Source organism: Dendroctonus ponderosae, unplaced genomic scaffold (genome assembly GCF_020466585.1).
Source record: "Dendroctonus ponderosae isolate FM_Combo_2020 unplaced genomic scaffold, Dpon_F_20191213v2 Dpon_F_20191213_7, whole genome shotgun sequence".
NCBI classification, from domain to species: Eukaryota; Metazoa; Arthropoda; class Insecta; order Coleoptera; family Curculionidae; genus Dendroctonus; species Dendroctonus ponderosae.
Genome location: NW_026018916.1, coordinates 11,194,304 through 11,214,020, shown reverse-complemented (window position 1 = coordinate 11,214,020; position 19,717 = coordinate 11,194,304). Strand labels below are relative to the sequence as shown.

The window sequence follows — 19,717 nt, the reverse complement described above, 5'->3', positions numbered from 1 at the left end:
TGCATAATAAAACTTTCCTACGGTTAATATAAAAAAGTACCTAATAAACATCAACTAATCTTAAAATAGAATTCAATTACTTTCCACCATTACTGACTGTAATCTTAATACTCAGCGATTTATTAAATTAATTTTAAATATTCACGACAGTTACAAACTAAAGTCACTCAAAATTCGTCCATAATATAAAAGCAACTTTGATAAAATTACTGAAATGTTTGTATTTTTTGAAACTTATACCTTCGTATTTTTTACTATTTAATTATTTTTAAAATGCTCAGCTCTTCCCTGCTTAGGTTTTAATGTATTCTTCCTGACTTCGTGAACACGGTTATTTCCATTAATCTAATAGGGCAATTATTGAGCTTTAAATGCACAGTTTGCGCTTATAAACGCGTGCCTAATTTGCAGGTATAACTGCCATTTAATTGCTTTAATTGCCTGCATGTACCCATTCGTCTTTTTAAAGTATTTAAATGTTTCTCCCATTGTGTTTCGATTTCACGGCCATATTTTAAATAGTATTTCTACTATTATTCAAATATTGTCATCCTCTGTTAATTTACGTAATGCAATTCGAGTACACTACACAAATAACTTATTATAATCTGGCTTTTACTCATTATTAGTTTTCAGCAAAAATTAATTAAACTGTTCAGTTGGTGAGGCTAAATAATGGTAATAAAGCTGGTCAATGGTTCAAGCAATACAAAATTATTTATGGTCTGATTTTTTTAATATGGTTTAGTTTACGTATTATTGTTATAAGTATTTATGTATTATTATTATTTATAAGTGGTACAAAATTGACATTTCTGGGCATGGGTTAGTACTCACATGTCTTCTATTATATTACTGCACTAAACAATTCGTATAAGTTTAATTCCATAGTGTTGGATCACCCTGCATAAGTCTCAAAAAAATCGGAATATTTTAAAGTACTCCAGTAGATTTTCCTGGTGTTTTCAAGTCAGCAAAATATTTTAAAACGTTAGTTTAAAAAAATTCAAATGTAAAAAGTCCAAACTTTGTTGTTATTTTAATAGAGATCTACTTAAACATAACAATCATCATACTGATCAAGTTTGAATGAATCAATGTGTATTGCACACAATTTTGCTGCAACTTTTCCACGTTAAAAGGAAAACACCGCAAAGATTAAATACGTTTTCCCCCCCAAATGAGCTCGTTTCTTCATCTTAATTTAAGCTCATTTAAGAAGACTAACCTCCCTAATTTAAAAGACCTTTACTTTACTGCCTTACTTATGAAATTAAATAAAATTATTGTGGCCATTTTTGTTGCAAATGGTCCTCGAGCTAGCGAGAACGCGAAATCTCCGGGCAATATTTCAGTACTTACAAGCTTGCAGGAGATTGTAAATTTTGCCAGATTTTTATACGTTGGCGTTGTTTTATTTCAGCTGTAATAAACTTTTTACTAGGTGGAAATAATTGCCTGAAACTTAGGTTTATCACTCATTCTGGGATAATTAAAAACGAAACTCGGATACTTTAAAAGGATCTTTTACAGGAAATTAAAGTGCTTTACTTTGTTTTAGGCGGCACATGTGTGAATGACTTAATTTAGTTTTTCCAAAAGTGATTGCAAAAATGTTTTTTCGTTATGAGTTTTAAGAGTGAAAAAGTGCAACGCTTTAACAAAATTCAAATTACCTAGGCTTCCTTTAAGGGGGCTGATTGCTTTGGTCTAGTAAAAAAATATGTTTTCATAATTTTGCAGCAAAATATACCATCGTAGATTTTATTTAATTTAAATTTATTTTTACTGTAATTACTAATTAGTGCTAATGGCGGTTTGAAGACAAATTGCATACTCAGTCTGGATTTATAACATATAAACGAAAAAGCAACTAACTGTACTTAACTGAAATTTTATGATCCTCTTTGCGAAACAATTAGAACGATTATTTTTTCCTAAAAGTATATAAACGCCAGTCCCTCTTAAATTTGTACCCGGATTTACAGAAGTTTCGTATTTACAGGCAATAAAGCAACCCCATTGTTGATCCCCAAAGTTATTAGCTGGTTTCCTTTATTATTCTGGATGTGCAATTTTGCTTTTAATGTTCGCTTAAAAATACAATGCAAATGGAAAGTAATGGATATGGCGACTTTTTTATTTGCCTGCTTACGGCTCGTTCCGGCCTGTGGAAATAAAGAAAAAATGCAAATTATCTCGCTCTTATCTTCTGCACCTTTGCTTTATGCAGGTAGTATTTTAATTTTAAGCCTCTTCCAATTGACGTTCGGTTATTAAAGACTATTTTAGCCTAATTTATTTTATATATAATTTTTTTACCGCGATTATATATTTTTTAAATGTATGAATTTATTTGATAATAAAGACGCCTGTGAAGATGCATTTTCAATTTGCGATTAAGCTGTAATTTTAAGTAGTTCACTTATTTCACTCAATTAGTTATTTGGCAAATCATCCGTTTAACAACGCAATACGATATAAAATTGCCAATTTTGCATCAACTTGTGGGGAAAAAAATTTTATATTGAAAAATTATTACAACCATTCACTTAAATACATTTAATTAAAATTATTTATGAATAAATTAGTAAATATTTCTTCACAAACCTCTCAGCATCTCAGCGTATTTGTGGTTAGTTTTTAAATTGTGCGCTTCAGACCTTACAATGTAAAGCAATGTGAAACCTGCTTAAAGATTTCTTTTCTTATGGAGCTCTCTAAATGTTTAATACATATAAACTCATTTTTTAAGTGAAAGTCGAAGAAAACTCAAAAGTTCCTTGCTGAATTTATGTTAAATACCGTTTTCATAAGCAGGGAGTAACTGAGTGATCAGGTTCAAACAGTTAAAGCAATGAAAGTTGATGTAGTGAAGTGCGGTTAGCGAGTGAATTTGAGCAGTTTTATCGTAAAACTTTTTGCCGATATTTCTGTTATTTGCGAAAATTAGTTTCTGGTTATTTTCCTGCACTTCTTGTATACTGTATATGTATATGTGTATACTGTACATTCTATTAGTAAATTTGCTTTGACCAGTAATTTGCTTTAAATTTGTAAAACACCCATTTTATGTACAAATGCTTTCCTTGCTCGCTGCATTCGTTTTTTCGATTGCACTTCGTACTTTTCATATCGGTGAAATGCTCATAAAACAATCATGAATGTCTCTCATTCAGCTTTATAGCTTAGTATTTTCATCCTAATACTGCACTAAACCCGCGCACAATTGCACATAAATAAACCAAAGTCATCCCGCCTCTGGACAGTGATTACCAGTGTTTCGAACAATCATTCCAAATTCCTTTCATATGAAAGTTACCTTTTTTTAAAGCAATTTAATTGTTTGGCCTTTTTCAACTGTAAAATTAAATACTTGTTTCTAGAAAATAAGACAAGTTTGTGGTTTTTTCGATTATCTACGACATAAATATAAATCAACAAACTCTTGATTTACAAGATAATTTTACCAGGCAATTTTTCGTGTGTTTTTCACTACAGTTTGTAGCGTTTATGAAATATTTAAATCGAACTTCTTAGACTTCGTTTGCGTTATTAGTCATGCCAAATTGCAGCTCAATCTACAGGGCATAATTTTATTGAAGGCTTATACTCACTGTTAACCGCCCAATTTGTTTCATGGAGAATCACTGGTGTTTTATTCACAAAATTTTAAAATTTCAACTCAAAATGTCGTTTCTTTCCTATTGGATTATGTCCGAATTCACAGCTATTTTTTTTGATTATCAGCTATTATTTTTGAAAAAACTGGTGTAAGTGGAAAACTTATACGCCCAAATTTTATAGAGACGATTATTACAAATACAAAATTACTCGATTTATACATGTAACGCAAAATGCTTTCAACAAAAGTGACTTTCCGACAAAGTGCTTGCAAAATTTGCGAAGAGAAACGAACTGAGAATAAAGTAAGTTTATAAAAGAATTGTTATGTTATTTTGCTATATTTGCATAACACATTAATGTGCAACAAGAACACATTGGAACAATTAGACTAAACACAACTCAAATTAATAAGGATGTGCTTAAAAAAATGTATATCTTCTAAACGAAGCGTTTATATGAACTATGCTTCAATACATGCAAGCTAATTTTACAATTTTGAATTACTCTGTATTTTTCGTTCATTTTCTTTAAACTATTTCAGCGTTCTCAAAAAATTTGAAATTAATCCTTTCCTTAATTGGTGCATAAATTGCTTCAAGTTTTATTTAATCCATTTCCGTTTATCTCCGTTTAGTCTGAGCTTTGATTTTTGCCTGTTTAATATTTTTGCTTAAAAGAATCTCATCATTCTAATAAATATCCGATTGGCAATATTTTAACGTCTACTATATCAGTTATCCTTTGCCCCATCTTGGTAAAGCCTATGAATCTTTTTTTAAGCCGACTCCCGAAAGGCCGGAATCATTTACGGGCTCCAATTCGAAAAATCCGTCCTTTAATTTTCCAATTCCTGAAACATAGTGATCTCCTCAGAGATCGCCTGTTACGGTATAATTAGTTCTAAAAATCCGAAGCTCTTGCATTTTCCAAAGCGTCGCTTCCTGACGGCTTCTTCCAAGGGTCTTACCTAAATTAAAGAAGGTCTGTGGGGTATTGCGAACGTGATATGTCTGACTAAATTTGTGCCTGGAAATTTTGCCAAATAATATTCGGCGGGGATTTGCATTTTTATTTTTGCGTGAATTTGCAGGGAATGGAATAATTTTTCAAATTGGAAACATGTGGATGAATTTCAGGGTTCTAGTTATACGGCTTTAAAGCTAATTTTGTTGTGTTAGTAGAAGAAAAACAGAGAGTTCAGATGTAAATGTATTGGAGAGAAGAGATGGCGCAATAAGATAATCTGCAAGCTTTTAACTTTCAAAAATGAAGCTTAGTGATTAATAAATCCTGCCAGTCCAGCTGCCAGTGAAATGGAGTTTTAGAGAAGTTACGCAGCAGTTGCTTTCAATTTCAAGTCCATTCACTGATTGTTCAAAGCTTAAATTGCCTCAAAATTTTAGTATCTTACACGAGGGAGCTTTTCCTCAAACTCCGTATAATACATAAAATATTTCAATGCAAATAGGCAACGCGGTTTTTGATAAATTTATACTAGTGTGTACTGTAATCAAATACGTTTCCAAAGAACCACAGATAAACAAAACAACCTGGACAAAACCGGGTTTCACCGCGGCAGACAAATAGTTCCCACTTTTCTGCGTATTTGTTCAGAGATATGCGTAAAATTTTCTTGTGGAAGTGAATTTCAAAGAAAAACTTACCGGGGGTTTAAATGAAACCGTTTTTGTAAATGTGGTTAAGTAGTTTGGCACACTGAAACCCATGAATTTATTGCAAGTGCGGGATTTTGTTAAAAAAAAAGTCTAGACTCAACCCTATTCTACCAGATTATCGTATAGAAGAAATTGAGTGGTAAGTCCATTTGAATTAACCTTCTTGCTTTTGCTGGATCAGCTCCTGCTTTAAATTTAATAAATTTGTTACTTATACGTAATTTCTTGGAAAATATCGGCAATATTTTCTTTTCGGTTTCATTTTAAATTGTTTTTAAATGAGCATATTAAGGAGAGTCGTTTGGTAATAAATTAACTTGCTAATTTAAATAGGGGTACGGAATATTTTTCGCAATATTTTACAAAATTGCCTAAGCTGAGGCTTATACATATTGTATAAGCATTTGTAAATCGTTTGCATACATTACTGCTCACCAATGTAACTTGTCTTAGGAATGCAAATTAAATTTATACATACATATGAAAATTATGAAAAGTGGGGCTTTCGGTGCAAAATGATTTGATTGTTTAATTTTATTTCCATCCATTTCTTTTGGAACAGCGTCTTTCAGCAGTTGAGAGCTATTTGGTATTAATATATCTTTGTGTTTAGAACGAAAGCCAAACAAGATTTGTAAGTAAATTGATAAAAAATATGTAATAGAATGTGCATAATATGTTAAGGGCGATTTCAATATCTATTCCCATATGAGTTTAGGCAATTTAGCAACTTTTTCATCACTCCTTAAATATTAATATAGCACTCTCTATAGACAGTTATTACTGAGTTTTTGCAAAAGTGTTATATGAACTTTGAATTGAATATGAATTTCCGCACATTAAGTATAATGACTTAACAGCAATTTTTGGATATTATCGATGACCTGAAACTACGCTTTTAAACCGTTACCTAATAAAATACAAGTGCCTGCCGCATTTTCTCTCAATTTGGTATACTTTATGAGTTTTAACGATATTTAAAAAGCACAATTTATAGGAAAATCCATTTCTAATTTTTATAAATATATAATATAAATAATATACAATTAATAAAATATTGCAAAACTATGTTTTCTTGATCTTTGATTTAAACTATGCTGGAACCGTTACCAGGTGCCTCATAAAAGCACTCGCGACATCAATTTTGGTTTATTCAATAATGCAGTCAGATTTGCTCTTCATTTTAAATGAATGCTGCATTAAATTTGGAATCATTTAATGCCCGATTTTGCTCACCGCTTGCTCGTATCCTTGACTGGCAATTTAAGTTCTTTTTACGAAAACTGTCTTTTGCAACGGGTATTTTGAAAATTAATCTTTCAGCTGCCTGCTGCTTTCTTAGGGTTTTAGATAAAGAAAATTGTTTTTTTTGCCTTAAAATTTGATTAACTGCCCCGGTGCATTTTTACAAAAGATCAAACCATAAATTTGGTTAAAACTTTTTGTTTTGTGTAGTTCTTCAAATGTTCAAATCGCTGCTTGTCTGAACCTAGTAGTTAAATTATGTCTAAACTCGAATAGAGAGACAGCAAAATAGAGAATGTAATAAATCTATCATTAAGCATTTAAAATCGCGGTTAAAGGCAATAAGAACGGCAAATATGAAATGCTAAAATTCTTGAGGCAATGGTCACTTTCAGGATCATGAAAAAAAAATGAAAAAATAAATCACATTACATAATACCACAAAATTAACTAATGATAACATTTCAATAAATTATTTAACATATTAGGAAAATCCAGTAGATCAGCAAATATGAAATGTATAAGAAAATGATGATTGGATTATGTGGTGTCTTTGGTAATATGCAAATAACCCTTGCTAAAATTACTAATGCCAAATGAATCTCTTATTTTTCCATATTTTGTCAAATATTTGATTGACTTTCCCTTTAGTAATTTGGTAAATTATAGGGTTCTTTTTCTATTTTCAATTTTGGAAAAAAAGTTTAATTGAGGAATTTCGTAGTACTCTATGCATTGGTCACCACAATAATAAACTAAAATAGATAATTATACGGTATCAGAGAATGATTCAACTGTAAAGTTGTGGGTTTGAAAACATCAAAAAAAATCTTCTCTCTCTTCTTCTTCTTCTTATTCTTATTTTAAGATAATGTCTTAAAATTTTCTTTTTTCAAAGCTGTAGCCTAAGTTGTGACTCCGATGTCCAGCTGTCGAACCATCGTTTGGGGGGTCGTCCTGGAGGTCTACGGTTGGTTGGTTTCTTCTATTTTGTAATTTTGGGTAGGCGATTATCCAGTGCTCGTCTTCTTATTCTGGGCCATCTTATCTTATCTTATATCACATTGGGCTCTGATCTTGCTTCTCACTGTCTTTAAGCGTTTTTCCTGTAATTGATCTTAGTGTCTTCATTTAAGTTGTTCTTAGTAACTGTTTAGTAGCGGCTGTTTCTGCTCGTGTTTCTGTGGCGCAGGTCATAATAGGTCTTAAATACGTCTTATAAATTCGTGCTGTCTTCAGTACTTATATGTTAATTTGTCCACATTATGTCCTGGATATACCCTAGCTGCTGCTATTGTTTGTGTTCGAACTTCTTCTTTAAGGGTTCTTTGACTTGTGATTTTAACGCCTAGGTATTTGAAAGAGATGATCTGTTCTACACTTTTATTGTAAATCTCTAACTTACAGCTTCTCGGTTCCCTGGATATTGTCAGTCTTCGTTTTCTGGACAGAGATCATCATGGCTAATTCTTTTGCAGCTCTTTTGAATCTATAAAGTAGCTTCTGCAGATTGTTCTGATCGTCCGATATTACCCCGCGTAGTCAGCGTAGCAAATTATTTTAAATTCTTTCTTGCCCAATTTCTATCCTTTCCCGGAGGAGTTTACTTCCATGATGATCTTATCCATTAAAACATTAAAAAGTATCGGGCTGAGACTAAACCCTTGACTGATTCTTGTTGAAACTGGTATCTTATTAGGAAGCTTATTGTTTGCCTTTATAAAGGTGCTATTTCCGATATTTATTTTTTAATGACATCAATTGTTTTTTGATTTAATCCTATCGAAGGATTGCGTTAGGCCGATAAAGCACATAAAGGCAATTTTGTTATACTCAATGGCCAATCAATGGCATCAATTTTCCATCATTTGTCTTACACTGAATATTGCAATCATAGTGGATCTCTTTTGTCGAAACCCCTGTTAGAATTTTAGGACTAGGATTTTGTGAATGTCTTTGAAGGGGCACGGACATATAATACCTCTATAATTTTGTAGGTCCATTTTTTCTCCTTTTTTGAAACTTGTTCAAAAAGAAATTGTATCTCATACTCAAAAATATCCTCTTTTCGTTTTTTCTCTTCCTCCTTCCCTTCTTCTCTCCGTCATAATTTTTTCATATTCGTAATGATATTTGAGAATAGTCTCGTAAGTTTCACCGATTAGCAATTGGAGCTGATTTTGCCGAGAAAATACAGCAAAAGCGAAATCGACAGCCATAAATAACAAATCAATTCAGAAGTGAAATTCTTGGTTGGCCTATCAATACAAGTTAATGACAGGCACTTCTCTAGTAGCACTTCAATAACAGACACGCAAAACAAGCCTAAAATAGCATTAACGAACTGACACGAACTGTTTTTTAGCCAACCAAGCCCCCCTATCCAACTTCATCGCTGTCCGTTATCGAACATCGAAACTGTATTAATGAACCGAATTTCGTGCTATAGGTCCGATGTCGTGTTTCCCAAATATACAATCGTTATGCCAATGTGATGGAGGTTTCATCAAAGTTAGAAATAATGGAAACTTTTTGGAAATCGCCACAAAGCTTTTATTGTTTCCATTCATTTCTGATAGGCATCCATTGAATTACTCGATCTTTTAGTTACAGATTTGACCAATTTTTTATTTTCAGTTGGTTCATAACAGCATCAAAATGGCGTAATTGCATAATTATTTGAAAATGTAAATGTTTTGTGTGCAGAAAATTTAAAAAATTTTGGCTAACAATGGTTTTTATAGCAATGTAGCTCGGTATACTAATAAGCCATTTTCTGTAACTTAATCTACTACTTGTTTAGGTTTGTGGGTTTTTCGGTCATTAGATGGTGGCAAAAATAAAACACAATTTTTTCATGGGCCGACGTCTCAACTTTATTTAAGTCTTCCTCAGGGCTCTAAGGGGTTCAGTCTTCAGCTTAGTGAAGTTGAAACAACTTAAATCAATGACAATTACAGTCATTATTAAAAACTAAAACTTAACTTCACAATAGATCAAAATTAGATCGTGACAGACAGGGCATAAAGTTAAAATATTTAACATCTAACACAAATATATCAATTCTAGCCTTAAAAAAACAAAAAAACAAAAATTAAAATCGTCATAAGTCATACTATAAAACATATTTCCTAAGTACACTAACATTCTGGTGTATGTATGTATTTTATTATGTTTTTATACAAAAGTTTATTTGCTCCTATCCTTTAGGCTGTTTGCGTGGTGCCAAAACCAGTTACCCCTTTTTTTGAGCAGGTTTTAAAAAGGATGATTTTCCTTTTCAATGCAAACAAGATTCACTATTTTGATTTAACATTAAAATTGAACTTTCTCTTAGAACCCAAACCGTTTACAAAATAAAGTGGCAGAAACAATCAGAACTAACCAGTGCAAACGGCCAATGTGTTCACATCTTTAAGACTAAATATTGTGTTTTTACAAGTTTTGTGGTAGTTTGTAATGGTTGAAATTAGTTCAGTCGAGATGAAACTCGATAGATCGTTGGGGAGACTTGCTTTTTCCAATCATAAATTTATAATCTTTAACAAGTTTTAGGGAGTGTGTCAAGTTAAAAAATGGAAATAGTGAGGCCAAGATAGTATACCGGTATTTCACTTTCTAAATACCTAACTACCTAAGCGGGCCGAAAAACGCAAAAATAAGTTCTATTTTGCATGATTTTGCGATTTTTACTTCGTGGAATTAAATTGTTTTTTCGGAGACGTTTCGTTAATTTAAATTTTGTTTCTGATGAGTAGTGGGGCCTGAGGAAGCATTTAACTTACTAATGTCCTCAAATCGCATGCAATAGCTTCTGAAAAAATGTTACACTTTTTACATTTATTTTTCGTACTACTCAGTGAGAGCAAGGCTAAAAACACATTCATCAAAACCATGAAGTTAGACTGAAATACAACAACACAATTAAATATTTTTATTATGCGAAAAACTCAATATTCAATATTGAATAAATTCACTCTTTGTACCCACAACAAATAAAATTCTTTTAACATATTTTTAATTGGAAATATGGCGCACTGGGTTAACTGATTGGTTATAATATGAGACAATATATTGTATGTGCATAAAATATAGAAATCTGACCAGCTTTAGCGATAATTTATGTGATTTAGGTCGATACATTTTCAACGTTATCCATTTCAAGCATTTATATTTAAATTCTCATAGTGGACTTTCCAACTTAAAAAGTTCTTCTTCGATAAACCTTTCCGGATGACAGACCGTACTTTTTCTGGCTCTCCGTCCGATATTTTTTTTTGGCTAACTTTTGAGTGTCATTCTTTAATTTTTCTAGGCTTCTATCGGCCGTATAATCGAATTTAAGCACCTTGAAAAAATCGGAGAAAAAATGGTTGCTAAACTTTTAACCTTCAAAAAGTTAGCAGTACAACTTTGGAAGTTTTAGGGAGCGTATCATGTGGAAAAAATGGAAATAGTGCGGCTCAATATTAAATATGTGCGGAATGTAAAAATAAAATCATTTTAAGTTCAATTTTGCATATTTTTTCGTAGAATAAATTTGAAGACATTACGTAATCGTGAATAAGTTAATTTAGATTTTATCCCTATAGATAGTGCGGCCTGAGGATGTCGTTGACTTCAGTCCTCAAATCGTCTCCTGCAAAAATGTTGTTTCGTGCAAGTAGGAAAATAATTGGCTGCTGTTGTTCCAAAAAATTTTTTTTCTATTTTTCTTTCATTTTTCTTCTTCTTTAATATTTTTTTCTATTTTTGTCTATTTTTCAATCCAGAATGTTTCTGTTTCTTGTCTGTTAACTTACTTGCAGGGCTAATGGTAATTCTCTGAAAACATAAGCGTATCGTCAATATTTCCTATAAATAAGTATGCTAATCAAGTGTTCACCAAAGAACCTCAATCTGAATTAATCTGTTTGGGTGCTCAGCGTCTTTTTGAACGCCCTTTGAGGCACTTGTTGACTTTCACATTGCTTCACACGAGGCGTGGTATGTTTTTCGATTAACGTCGATGTTTCTGCACAGTTATTCAGCTTTTACTTTTGTTTCATTAAATAAATTTTTTTGTCCTTCATTAATTAATGGAAATACGTAAATTGCCTTATGAACTTTATTGACCAAATATTGCAAACGTGTCGAAAAAACTCCTTTCCATGTTACATTTTGGAAACGCTGTACTGCAATCGGCTCCGAATACTCCTGCTTTTTGTGCGTCTGAGTAAATTTCATCTAGTTCAGGATCAGGACCTTCTTTGCTATTGGGCCTAACATTACACAATCCAACATGAGAATTATGAATTCGTTTACATTATAACTGTGCATTTTTTAAATAAAGTCAACCACACTGATACGAACATTTCCATGCATACATTTAGTTTAAAGAAAATTTAATCAGGCTTTATCTGAACAGCTTTTACTTTATAAGACACAAGTAAGTGGGTGATAAAATAGCTGAAACCCAAATTAGTTTATCTTATTCATATATTCACTGCATCGTTCAATTAAAAATTTTCTTTTTATTTAGATCTTGAAGCACTTCAAATGTACTATTAATTTTCAGATAAGTGTCCAAATTCCACTTTAACTGAAGCATGTTATTGCCATTTACTTACGTGAGGAAAACATGTAAAATTTGTCCCAACAATCCACTTTCATCATCGAAATGCGAATAATATTGGTTTTCACATATGGTTCTTAGCAGGCATTCCCGTCCGTTGATATCCCGGCTTCAATGACAGAATATGTTTGAAAAAATTCGTTAAATATGCTCAAATATTACCTGTCTAGCATACTTTCTACACCATCATAAAATATTTTTCTATCGCTCAAAACCACTTCGTCGTTAATATCTCGAGTTTCTCTTGAAATACTTGGGGGATAGTTTGTGAGAACGTCGGTACTGTTTGGTAAAGCATACTGAAATTGGAAGTTCCACCCAACGCCCATTTCTTGTTTTGGACCCAATTTCCATGGTACTGCGAAACTGTAGACTGTCTGGAATTTTTTGCATAGTTATTAAATTTAGGGCTATTTTGAGGCTATTTAGGGCTATTTAAGGCGATGCTTACTTTGAATGTTCCTTGAAAAGGAAACACCAGATACCGTTTATCTCGATGAAGAATTTTCTCTCCATACAGTCCACTTAGTAGCATGAGCAGGATGAAACCAAGAACTGAGTTCTGCAACATTGACATTCTTACACTACCATATGGGGTGTCAATTTGAAAACTTCCCACCCTTAATATATTTATTGCAGTTGAAAATGTTAAAAATCGGAGACTCGTCAATTTTATTTGTAAGGGGGCCTCTTAGGATCTACTTACGCACTACCTTATAAGTTGTTCAAAATGTTGTCTATTTTACTCTTCTCTTTTTTAATCTCTAATATTTCGGAAAACTTCACCGGGAATTGACCGGCCTGCTGCAATTCGCCTTTTAAGATCATCAATTTCAGCAGGGGGTTTTATAAACAATGGACTTAAGATGTCCCCAAAGAAAGAAGTCTAAGGGTGTTCAATCCGGTGATCTTGGAGGACATTCTTAGGGAGGGTTCGAAAATGGAATTTATTATTGTTCACAGGAAAATAGACAACATTTTGAACAACTTATAAGAGAGTGCGTAAGTAGATTTCATGGGTTTTAATGTCGAAATTGCTCTTCCGTAAATCAAAAGTGATTTTTCTCTAAGTAAAATAAAAAGTAAAGTAAAAAGTGTTTAAACTAGATTTTCTTCCTGTTATTCATCGATTTTAACGGTGTGACTGAATCTTCTAATCATTTGTACCATAAGGCGACCCAATGACATAAGTTATGTTTAAACACTAATCTGAAACCCAAAATCTCAATGCAGGCAAGTTTAATTGTTTCTGTAATTTTGAAACGCGATTATTCGAAAACTTCTGAACAAAAAGCAACAAAGTAGTAACTATTGTAAATATATTGAATTTTATTAAACGAAACAGTGTGTAATTAATTTAGTTAGTATTGATTTTATAAAATTGTTATAAAAAAAACCCTGGATATATTACAGAATCAAAATATATCTTCATTTTATGGAGCAGATAAAAAAATTGCTTTCACCTGCCTTCATTTTTCATGAAGCTTTTTATTTAAAAGAAAGGGTAGTGCATGAAAATGCTGGCTGACTAATTTTGAAAGCTCTTTGAATGTTTTAATTAAACCCAATCGTCAAATAGTTAAATAGATGAAAGCTTCTTTCATGAAAAAAGTCCAAATGTAAAATGAATAGGTAGTCGGTACGTAGATCCGAGATGGGAATAATTTCAAAAAATGCATAATTAACGAGATAGTTTGCTGGTTCATATATTCTGGTGCTGAACGTGTTTTGCATAAAAATTAATAACAGTTTGAAGTGTCTTTGCTATATTGCAAGTTCCACAAAACTTTTGGTTCATAAATCAAAGTTGAATATTTCATCTGAGTGGAAACTTACCATTTTCCGTGCATAAATTCCTCTCATTTCATTCACTTCAAACTTAAATATTTTCCGAACTAAACTGTAACTAAAACATCTGTAGATTGCAGACAAGTTTTCAAAATTTACCGTATTAGACACAGTTCGCTGGTGTTTGAAGAACTTGTTAGGTGTTAAGCGAACACCAAATATTGTACCAGGGTAAACGTGCGAAGTGAGCGGTCTTTGACATCGGGTTTATCAAATTAGAAGTTTATGGTGAACAGAACTGGAACTTAAGAAGTAATAGAATTTGCTTGTTGGTAAAGTTATGTTTCCCGAAAAAAATGGGTTTTAAACGCAAATATGTTTGACAAAACAAAGGGGGTAAATAATTTCTGAAATAAATTGCAAATCGGTTCTATATTCTCACTTCTCATATTAAAGACTCAAAAGAATTATCAACTTAAAAGTCCTAGTTACATACTTTGAAGTATGAAGATGCTTTGAAATATTTTGAAGAACGTTCATACTTTTTCTTGTTCCACTTGATTGATGCATTTTGATCTCCTTTAATAACTGGTAATTTTATTAGAAATATTGTGGTTGTAAAAGGTCAAAGTTAAATATTACACACTTCTGAAATTGTTAAAAATCCTACATTAGCATTTATTCCATTCTATGATTTATACTGGGAACCTTGAAATTCTTTCCGCTCCTCTGTCCGTTATTTGTTTTGTTATTTGTTGTTTCCCTGTCCATATTAAAAGCCAATATTGCCACAGAAATACAACTCATGTCAATCCCGATTTGATTTATGAGTTTCGGAGACTGGATCCATCTATCTAGTCGACTGCATTTCTTGTTTGCTTGCTGTATTATTCCAGCCCCTATTTAATATTCGCTGAATAATGCATTTTTAGAAGGATAATACATAACCATCAAACGATAGTATAGCGTTTAATTATCGATCAAATTTGATGTTGCGACTTGAACCTCGACGTTAAATCTGATATTTTTAAGCTAATGTTCTAAAACATCTGCAATGAATACATTTTGATATTGCGTAGCCAGCGAATAATTTGCATCCCTAAGATCGCTTCCAATCGTTCATATTTCCGCAAAAAAATTGATGATTAGATCGCGAGGTCCTTCCGATCATATTATCCAAAAACATAGTACTGATCAATAACTGCATTCACATAAACGGCAACTTTTTATGGTCAAGCTTCTTGTTGATAGAAATTATCAACAAACGTGTGAATTAGCGCTAACATTTTAGATAAGCATTTGTCGAACCTTTGTTTGAGATAATGACAAATAATCCGAAAATGCATGTTCCCGAGAAAGTATTACGAATATTTTATATAAACTTGCATGCTCGAACGGTAGTATTTTTAAAATACACAATCTTAAAATATGGATAAATACTTCTATTTCAAAAAAAAGATACGTATTACAGATATTCAGGACATGTTTTGTATATGGTAAGAAATAAATAAACCAAGTTGTTGTTGCCAACCAAAACAATTGTTCGAAAAAATGTGGCACGTGAGTGATTTCTGTAAAATTTCGATATTGTTCATATAGACAAACGAATACAATTTTTAATGATAATGAATTGAAATTGTACGAACTTTCAACAAAAATATTCTCCTTCTTCTTCCTTCTTTTATATAGACGCATCGTCTGTTTGGTTCCGGTTTCTTTGAAACAGTTCTTGTGATGTTGATTGCTAACTATCTTGCCATCGTTCCGGTGGTCGACCTACAGGTCTTCTTCCATGTGATGTGTTGTTTCTTACAATCTTGGCTATTCGGTCAGGACTCATTCGGTTGACATGCTGGTTCCATTCTGTTCTTCTCCTCCTTATCCATCTGATTACGTCGTACGTCTATGTCTATATTTCTTTGCCTATCGTTTAGTGTGTGTCCTGTTATTGCTCTTAAGGTCTTCGTCTCAGTTGTTCTTAAGTTTCTCTTTGTTACTGAAGTTTCAGCTTTTGTTTCCTCGCCATATGTCATCATCGGCCGTGCACATATTTTGTATATTTTGGATTTGTAATCTATGCTTAGGTGTTGGTTTTCCAGGTGCCCTGATATTGCGGCAGCTTTTTAAACTTGTTTTCTTAGCTCATCTTCCAGAAATCCGGCGCTTATGATTTTTGACATGATTTGTTGTATAGTGTTTATCTTGATTCATAGGTTTTCTGTTTTTAAATTATTTCCTCATTGTCTATCTTACTTGCTCTGTCGTTATTTAAGTGTATTCTTCTAGATGATCGTTTTGTGTGGTATCTTGTGCTTTCTCCGGGCTTTCTTTGGCCGTGTGTACATTTCTAAAATATGGTTCCCACGTTCCTTCCGTAATTGTTTTCAGATTGTATCAATTTTATTAACAAAAAAAAACTCGAAAAGAAATTACTCAAACACTGAAAATGACAGCAATTATTAAATTTGTTCGATCAGTGACCATAACTAGTGCAGAGACTTATATATTTCGTTTTGAAAATAGTCTTTTTAAAAACGATTTTAATCAGGAAGTTTTACAATAAGGTCTTACTGCTATGGATTTTAAACAGAGAATGCTCTACAGACTAGGCTTTCCCATTAGGAAGACACAAAGTGTTGATGCAGCGTCCTCGGATTCCATGAGAACGGAAATATGTGTTTCCCTGGAATTGGCCGCTGACTTGGCTGTGTCCGTGGGAACTGTGGGAAGGTGTCTTGGGCTGATGGCGTAACTAGAGTCAACTTTTTAAATAAAAACCTGATTACGCTGGGCAATAAATCGATTTTAATTTGTTTACTCAAATGCGGTGCGTTGTAGAAAAAGGGCAAGAGATCTTTTGTCTTCCAAATTGAACAGGAACTTGAAATAAAAAACTTTTGTTTAGAAAAATCAGTGGCCTAACATTTTGTTTAAATGGAATTTAAGAATAAAATAAATTTCAATAAGTTGCAGAACAAATAATGACAGACAGTAACAAATAATTTTTACAACAAAAAATACAGTCCACCAATAAAATCAGTATAATAATGTTTATTATACGAAAAAATAATTAAATTGCATGAAGTATTCTAAAAATTCTCATGTTAGCTTTAGAGGCCTATATCTCCGTAGCCTTTGGAAACAATGTTTTATACAAACTATGTTTTTTTAAGGTCCGCTGTATAAATCCGAGAGCCTGCATACATATTCCGGAACGCCATGAATGATATTTTATTATCATAAATGCTAGAAGCAACTTGATCAATTAAACTATTCTCGAACACAATCAATTATAATAATGATTTTATTTATAATTTCTAAATTACACAGTTTAATCCATTTTACACCACGCTCTGTATGGATACATCACTTCAATTACCTTTAAACTATCATCTGCAAATCTAATTAATAATAAACTTAATAGCTACTAACTACTATCAACATATACAACTATAATCAACAATTCCCTAAACACGTACTTCCAATACATAAAGTTTAACTAAAAAAAATTTAAATGTTATTTTTTTGCAGAGCAAATGTACTGAAGAAATGGAAAATTGATAATATTCTAAATTGTTTTCAATATCAAATTTGCACCTAAGTAGCGTTACTTTGGCAATTTCCTCGAGAAATGCTAAATTGCGTTTTCCCTTGAATTATCGAGCAAAGCGAAATCAATAGATTAGAAAACCCGGTTATGATAAATGCGAAGGGAACACAAATGGGAAATAAATCATAAAGTTTCGCCGCCCACAAACTAACCAAAATCTTTTTCCGAATTCGGAAAAAGTCAGGGGCGTTAATAAACTTATCGGCTTCCGTTGAATCGAACGAACATTAGGGATTGTTTTCTTTAATGCGATGTACTTGGAATTTTATAAACGACGTGGGATATTCTGTATTATTATAGTGAGATAATTTTATTTAGCTTCAAATATCAACCTTTAATTAAAATTTATTTACCATATACCAACATTTATTTTCTGAATATTATTTTCATATAAAAAATGGAGGTTTCGGGCAAATTGTTGTTGCATGATACCACCAATATCTCAGTCAATTAAATAAAAAATATTCTATCTTTTTTACAGAAAAAGTATTACGAAACAATCGACGAGGAATACAACTTCTACTTTGAACGTCTATTTTGCGCCCCTACATTAAATGATGACGAAAGTAAAAGGTAAGAATATTTTCTTGTTCTCTTCTTGACTTTACCAGAATACAGTGAGCTGCAAATATGAGGCAAATGTATACAGTGTTCAATTCTGCAAAAAGTTTGTTATTTTTCGTATCAGGCTTAACTTCAAACCGCTTTGAGTTTTTACGCTCTATAATTCCCTAGTGACGATGTTTCCGAGATCATAGAAAACACATTTTTTAAATAAAACTATGATAAGACAGACAGCGATTGGTTTTATCAGGCTATCAAAATTAATTGAAGCAAACATTATACACGTACAGTGTCCCAGAAAACTTCATGGAACAAAAATTCTACACACCCTCCCTACCAAGATATACACCCTTAAGAGGCGCCGTTGAAAATTTTTATTAATTAGATTTTAAAATGCTTGCGAGATTTGATAATTTTTAATATGATAGATTCTAGTTAACGTCTCTGAAAATCGTGCCTTTGAAACTCAGTATGCTCTGTAAGTTCGCTAGGAACCGACCAGTTTGTACATATTAATATTCATTTTTGTAACACCCTGCATCGTAATAGCAAAAGAAAAATGTTTTTGGATAGCTTGATGGTTAAGCTAAAAAAAATTACTTTGGTTCGACATCGAGAAATGAACCGTTTTGCAACAGCATACCGTTTCAGTTCATCATGAAGTTTATCTATTTTTGCGCAATATCATTCGCGTGCGCGATAATGTATCAGAGTTGAAGACGCCCATGTCGAACCTACTTATACAATTTTTAATTAAACAATTAAATTATCAACTCATCACTTAAATTTTGAAAATAGGTTTAATCTAATTAAAAATGTATTACAATAGTAAGATTTTTCGGGAAAACGGTTTATTTTATCGTGACAAGAGAGTTTCTTTTAGTTTACAATTTAAGCTATCCAAAAATGGTTTTCCTATGGTATCATGATACAGGGAGTTAAAATATGACCATTAATGTGTACAAGGTGGTCGGATCTTGATGAGCTCAAACACCAAAACGAGTTTCAAATATTTTTAAGAGGCCTTCACTAGTATTTACTATATAAAAAACTTATTGAATTATAACAACTACTTCTGCGGAATTTTTTACAGGATCTTGCCCACATTTTTCGGGAAAATGATTGTGAAATTGTTTCGTATAAATACATCAGACTTTTTACAAAAAAATTATTTCTTTTGTTTTATGTCCCGTTCTGGATTAAGCTTTTCTTATTTTCATTTATTCGCCCGAACTGACACTAACGATTTCCCGTTCTAAAATGAGAATTAACCGAAATATATTTTGCCATGAACCATCCCAGCGACGAGTTTTATTCTAGGTGTTAATTTCAATCAAAACTCGATAAAACTAGTTGGTTGGAACAGTTTGTGTTTGGCAGTTAGAGGTTTCCTACTTCAAGCTTTTCTGTGGAGAAATTTCGTAGGAAATTAGCAAAAAGTAAAATCGTTACGCTGTAGAGCTTCAAATAATTGTATTTTCGGTGGCTGCAAATATCGCAGATGTTAAAGAAGAAACTTTTCAAGTTTAACTTTCAACACCTCTTCGTTTAATTTCCGCTTTATTGCATCTTTAAATTAATATTGCGCCATTT

The 19,717-nt window shown here is 32.3% G+C and overlaps 2 protein-coding genes across 3 annotated transcripts in view; one reads left to right on the top strand and one right to left on the bottom strand.

Annotated features, from left to right (window-relative positions):
- Positions 1 to 18,127, top strand: part of LOC109543123 — a 30,525-nt gene extending 12,398 nt beyond the window's left edge. Inside the window, exon 6 of the mRNA XM_048668433.1 lies at positions 18,042 to 18,127. Coding sequence (XP_048524390.1) covers positions 18,042 to 18,114 — 73 coding nt within the window. The 3' untranslated portion in view covers positions 18,115 to 18,127. The remainder of the gene's footprint in view (positions 1 to 18,041) is intronic.
- LOC109543127 lies at positions 11,298 to 14,281 on the bottom strand. Of its 2 annotated transcripts, none has more exons than XM_019912673.2 (5): positions 13,999 to 14,281; positions 12,614 to 12,724; positions 12,325 to 12,539; positions 12,158 to 12,271; positions 11,298 to 11,809 (listed from the first exon to the last, which is right to left on the bottom strand). In XM_019912673.2, the coding sequence occupies exons 1-5, from the start codon at positions 14,023 to 14,025 to the stop codon at positions 11,656 to 11,658; spliced, it is 621 nt and encodes a 206-aa protein (XP_019768232.1). In that variant the 5' UTR covers positions 14,026 to 14,281; the 3' UTR covers positions 11,298 to 11,655. The 2 variants fall into 2 exon arrangements, with proteins under 2 accessions (XP_019768232.1, XP_019768233.1); XM_019912674.2 differs by having other exon boundaries at positions 11,298 to 11,372.
- Positions 18,128 to 19,717: the final 1,590 nt, after the last annotated feature.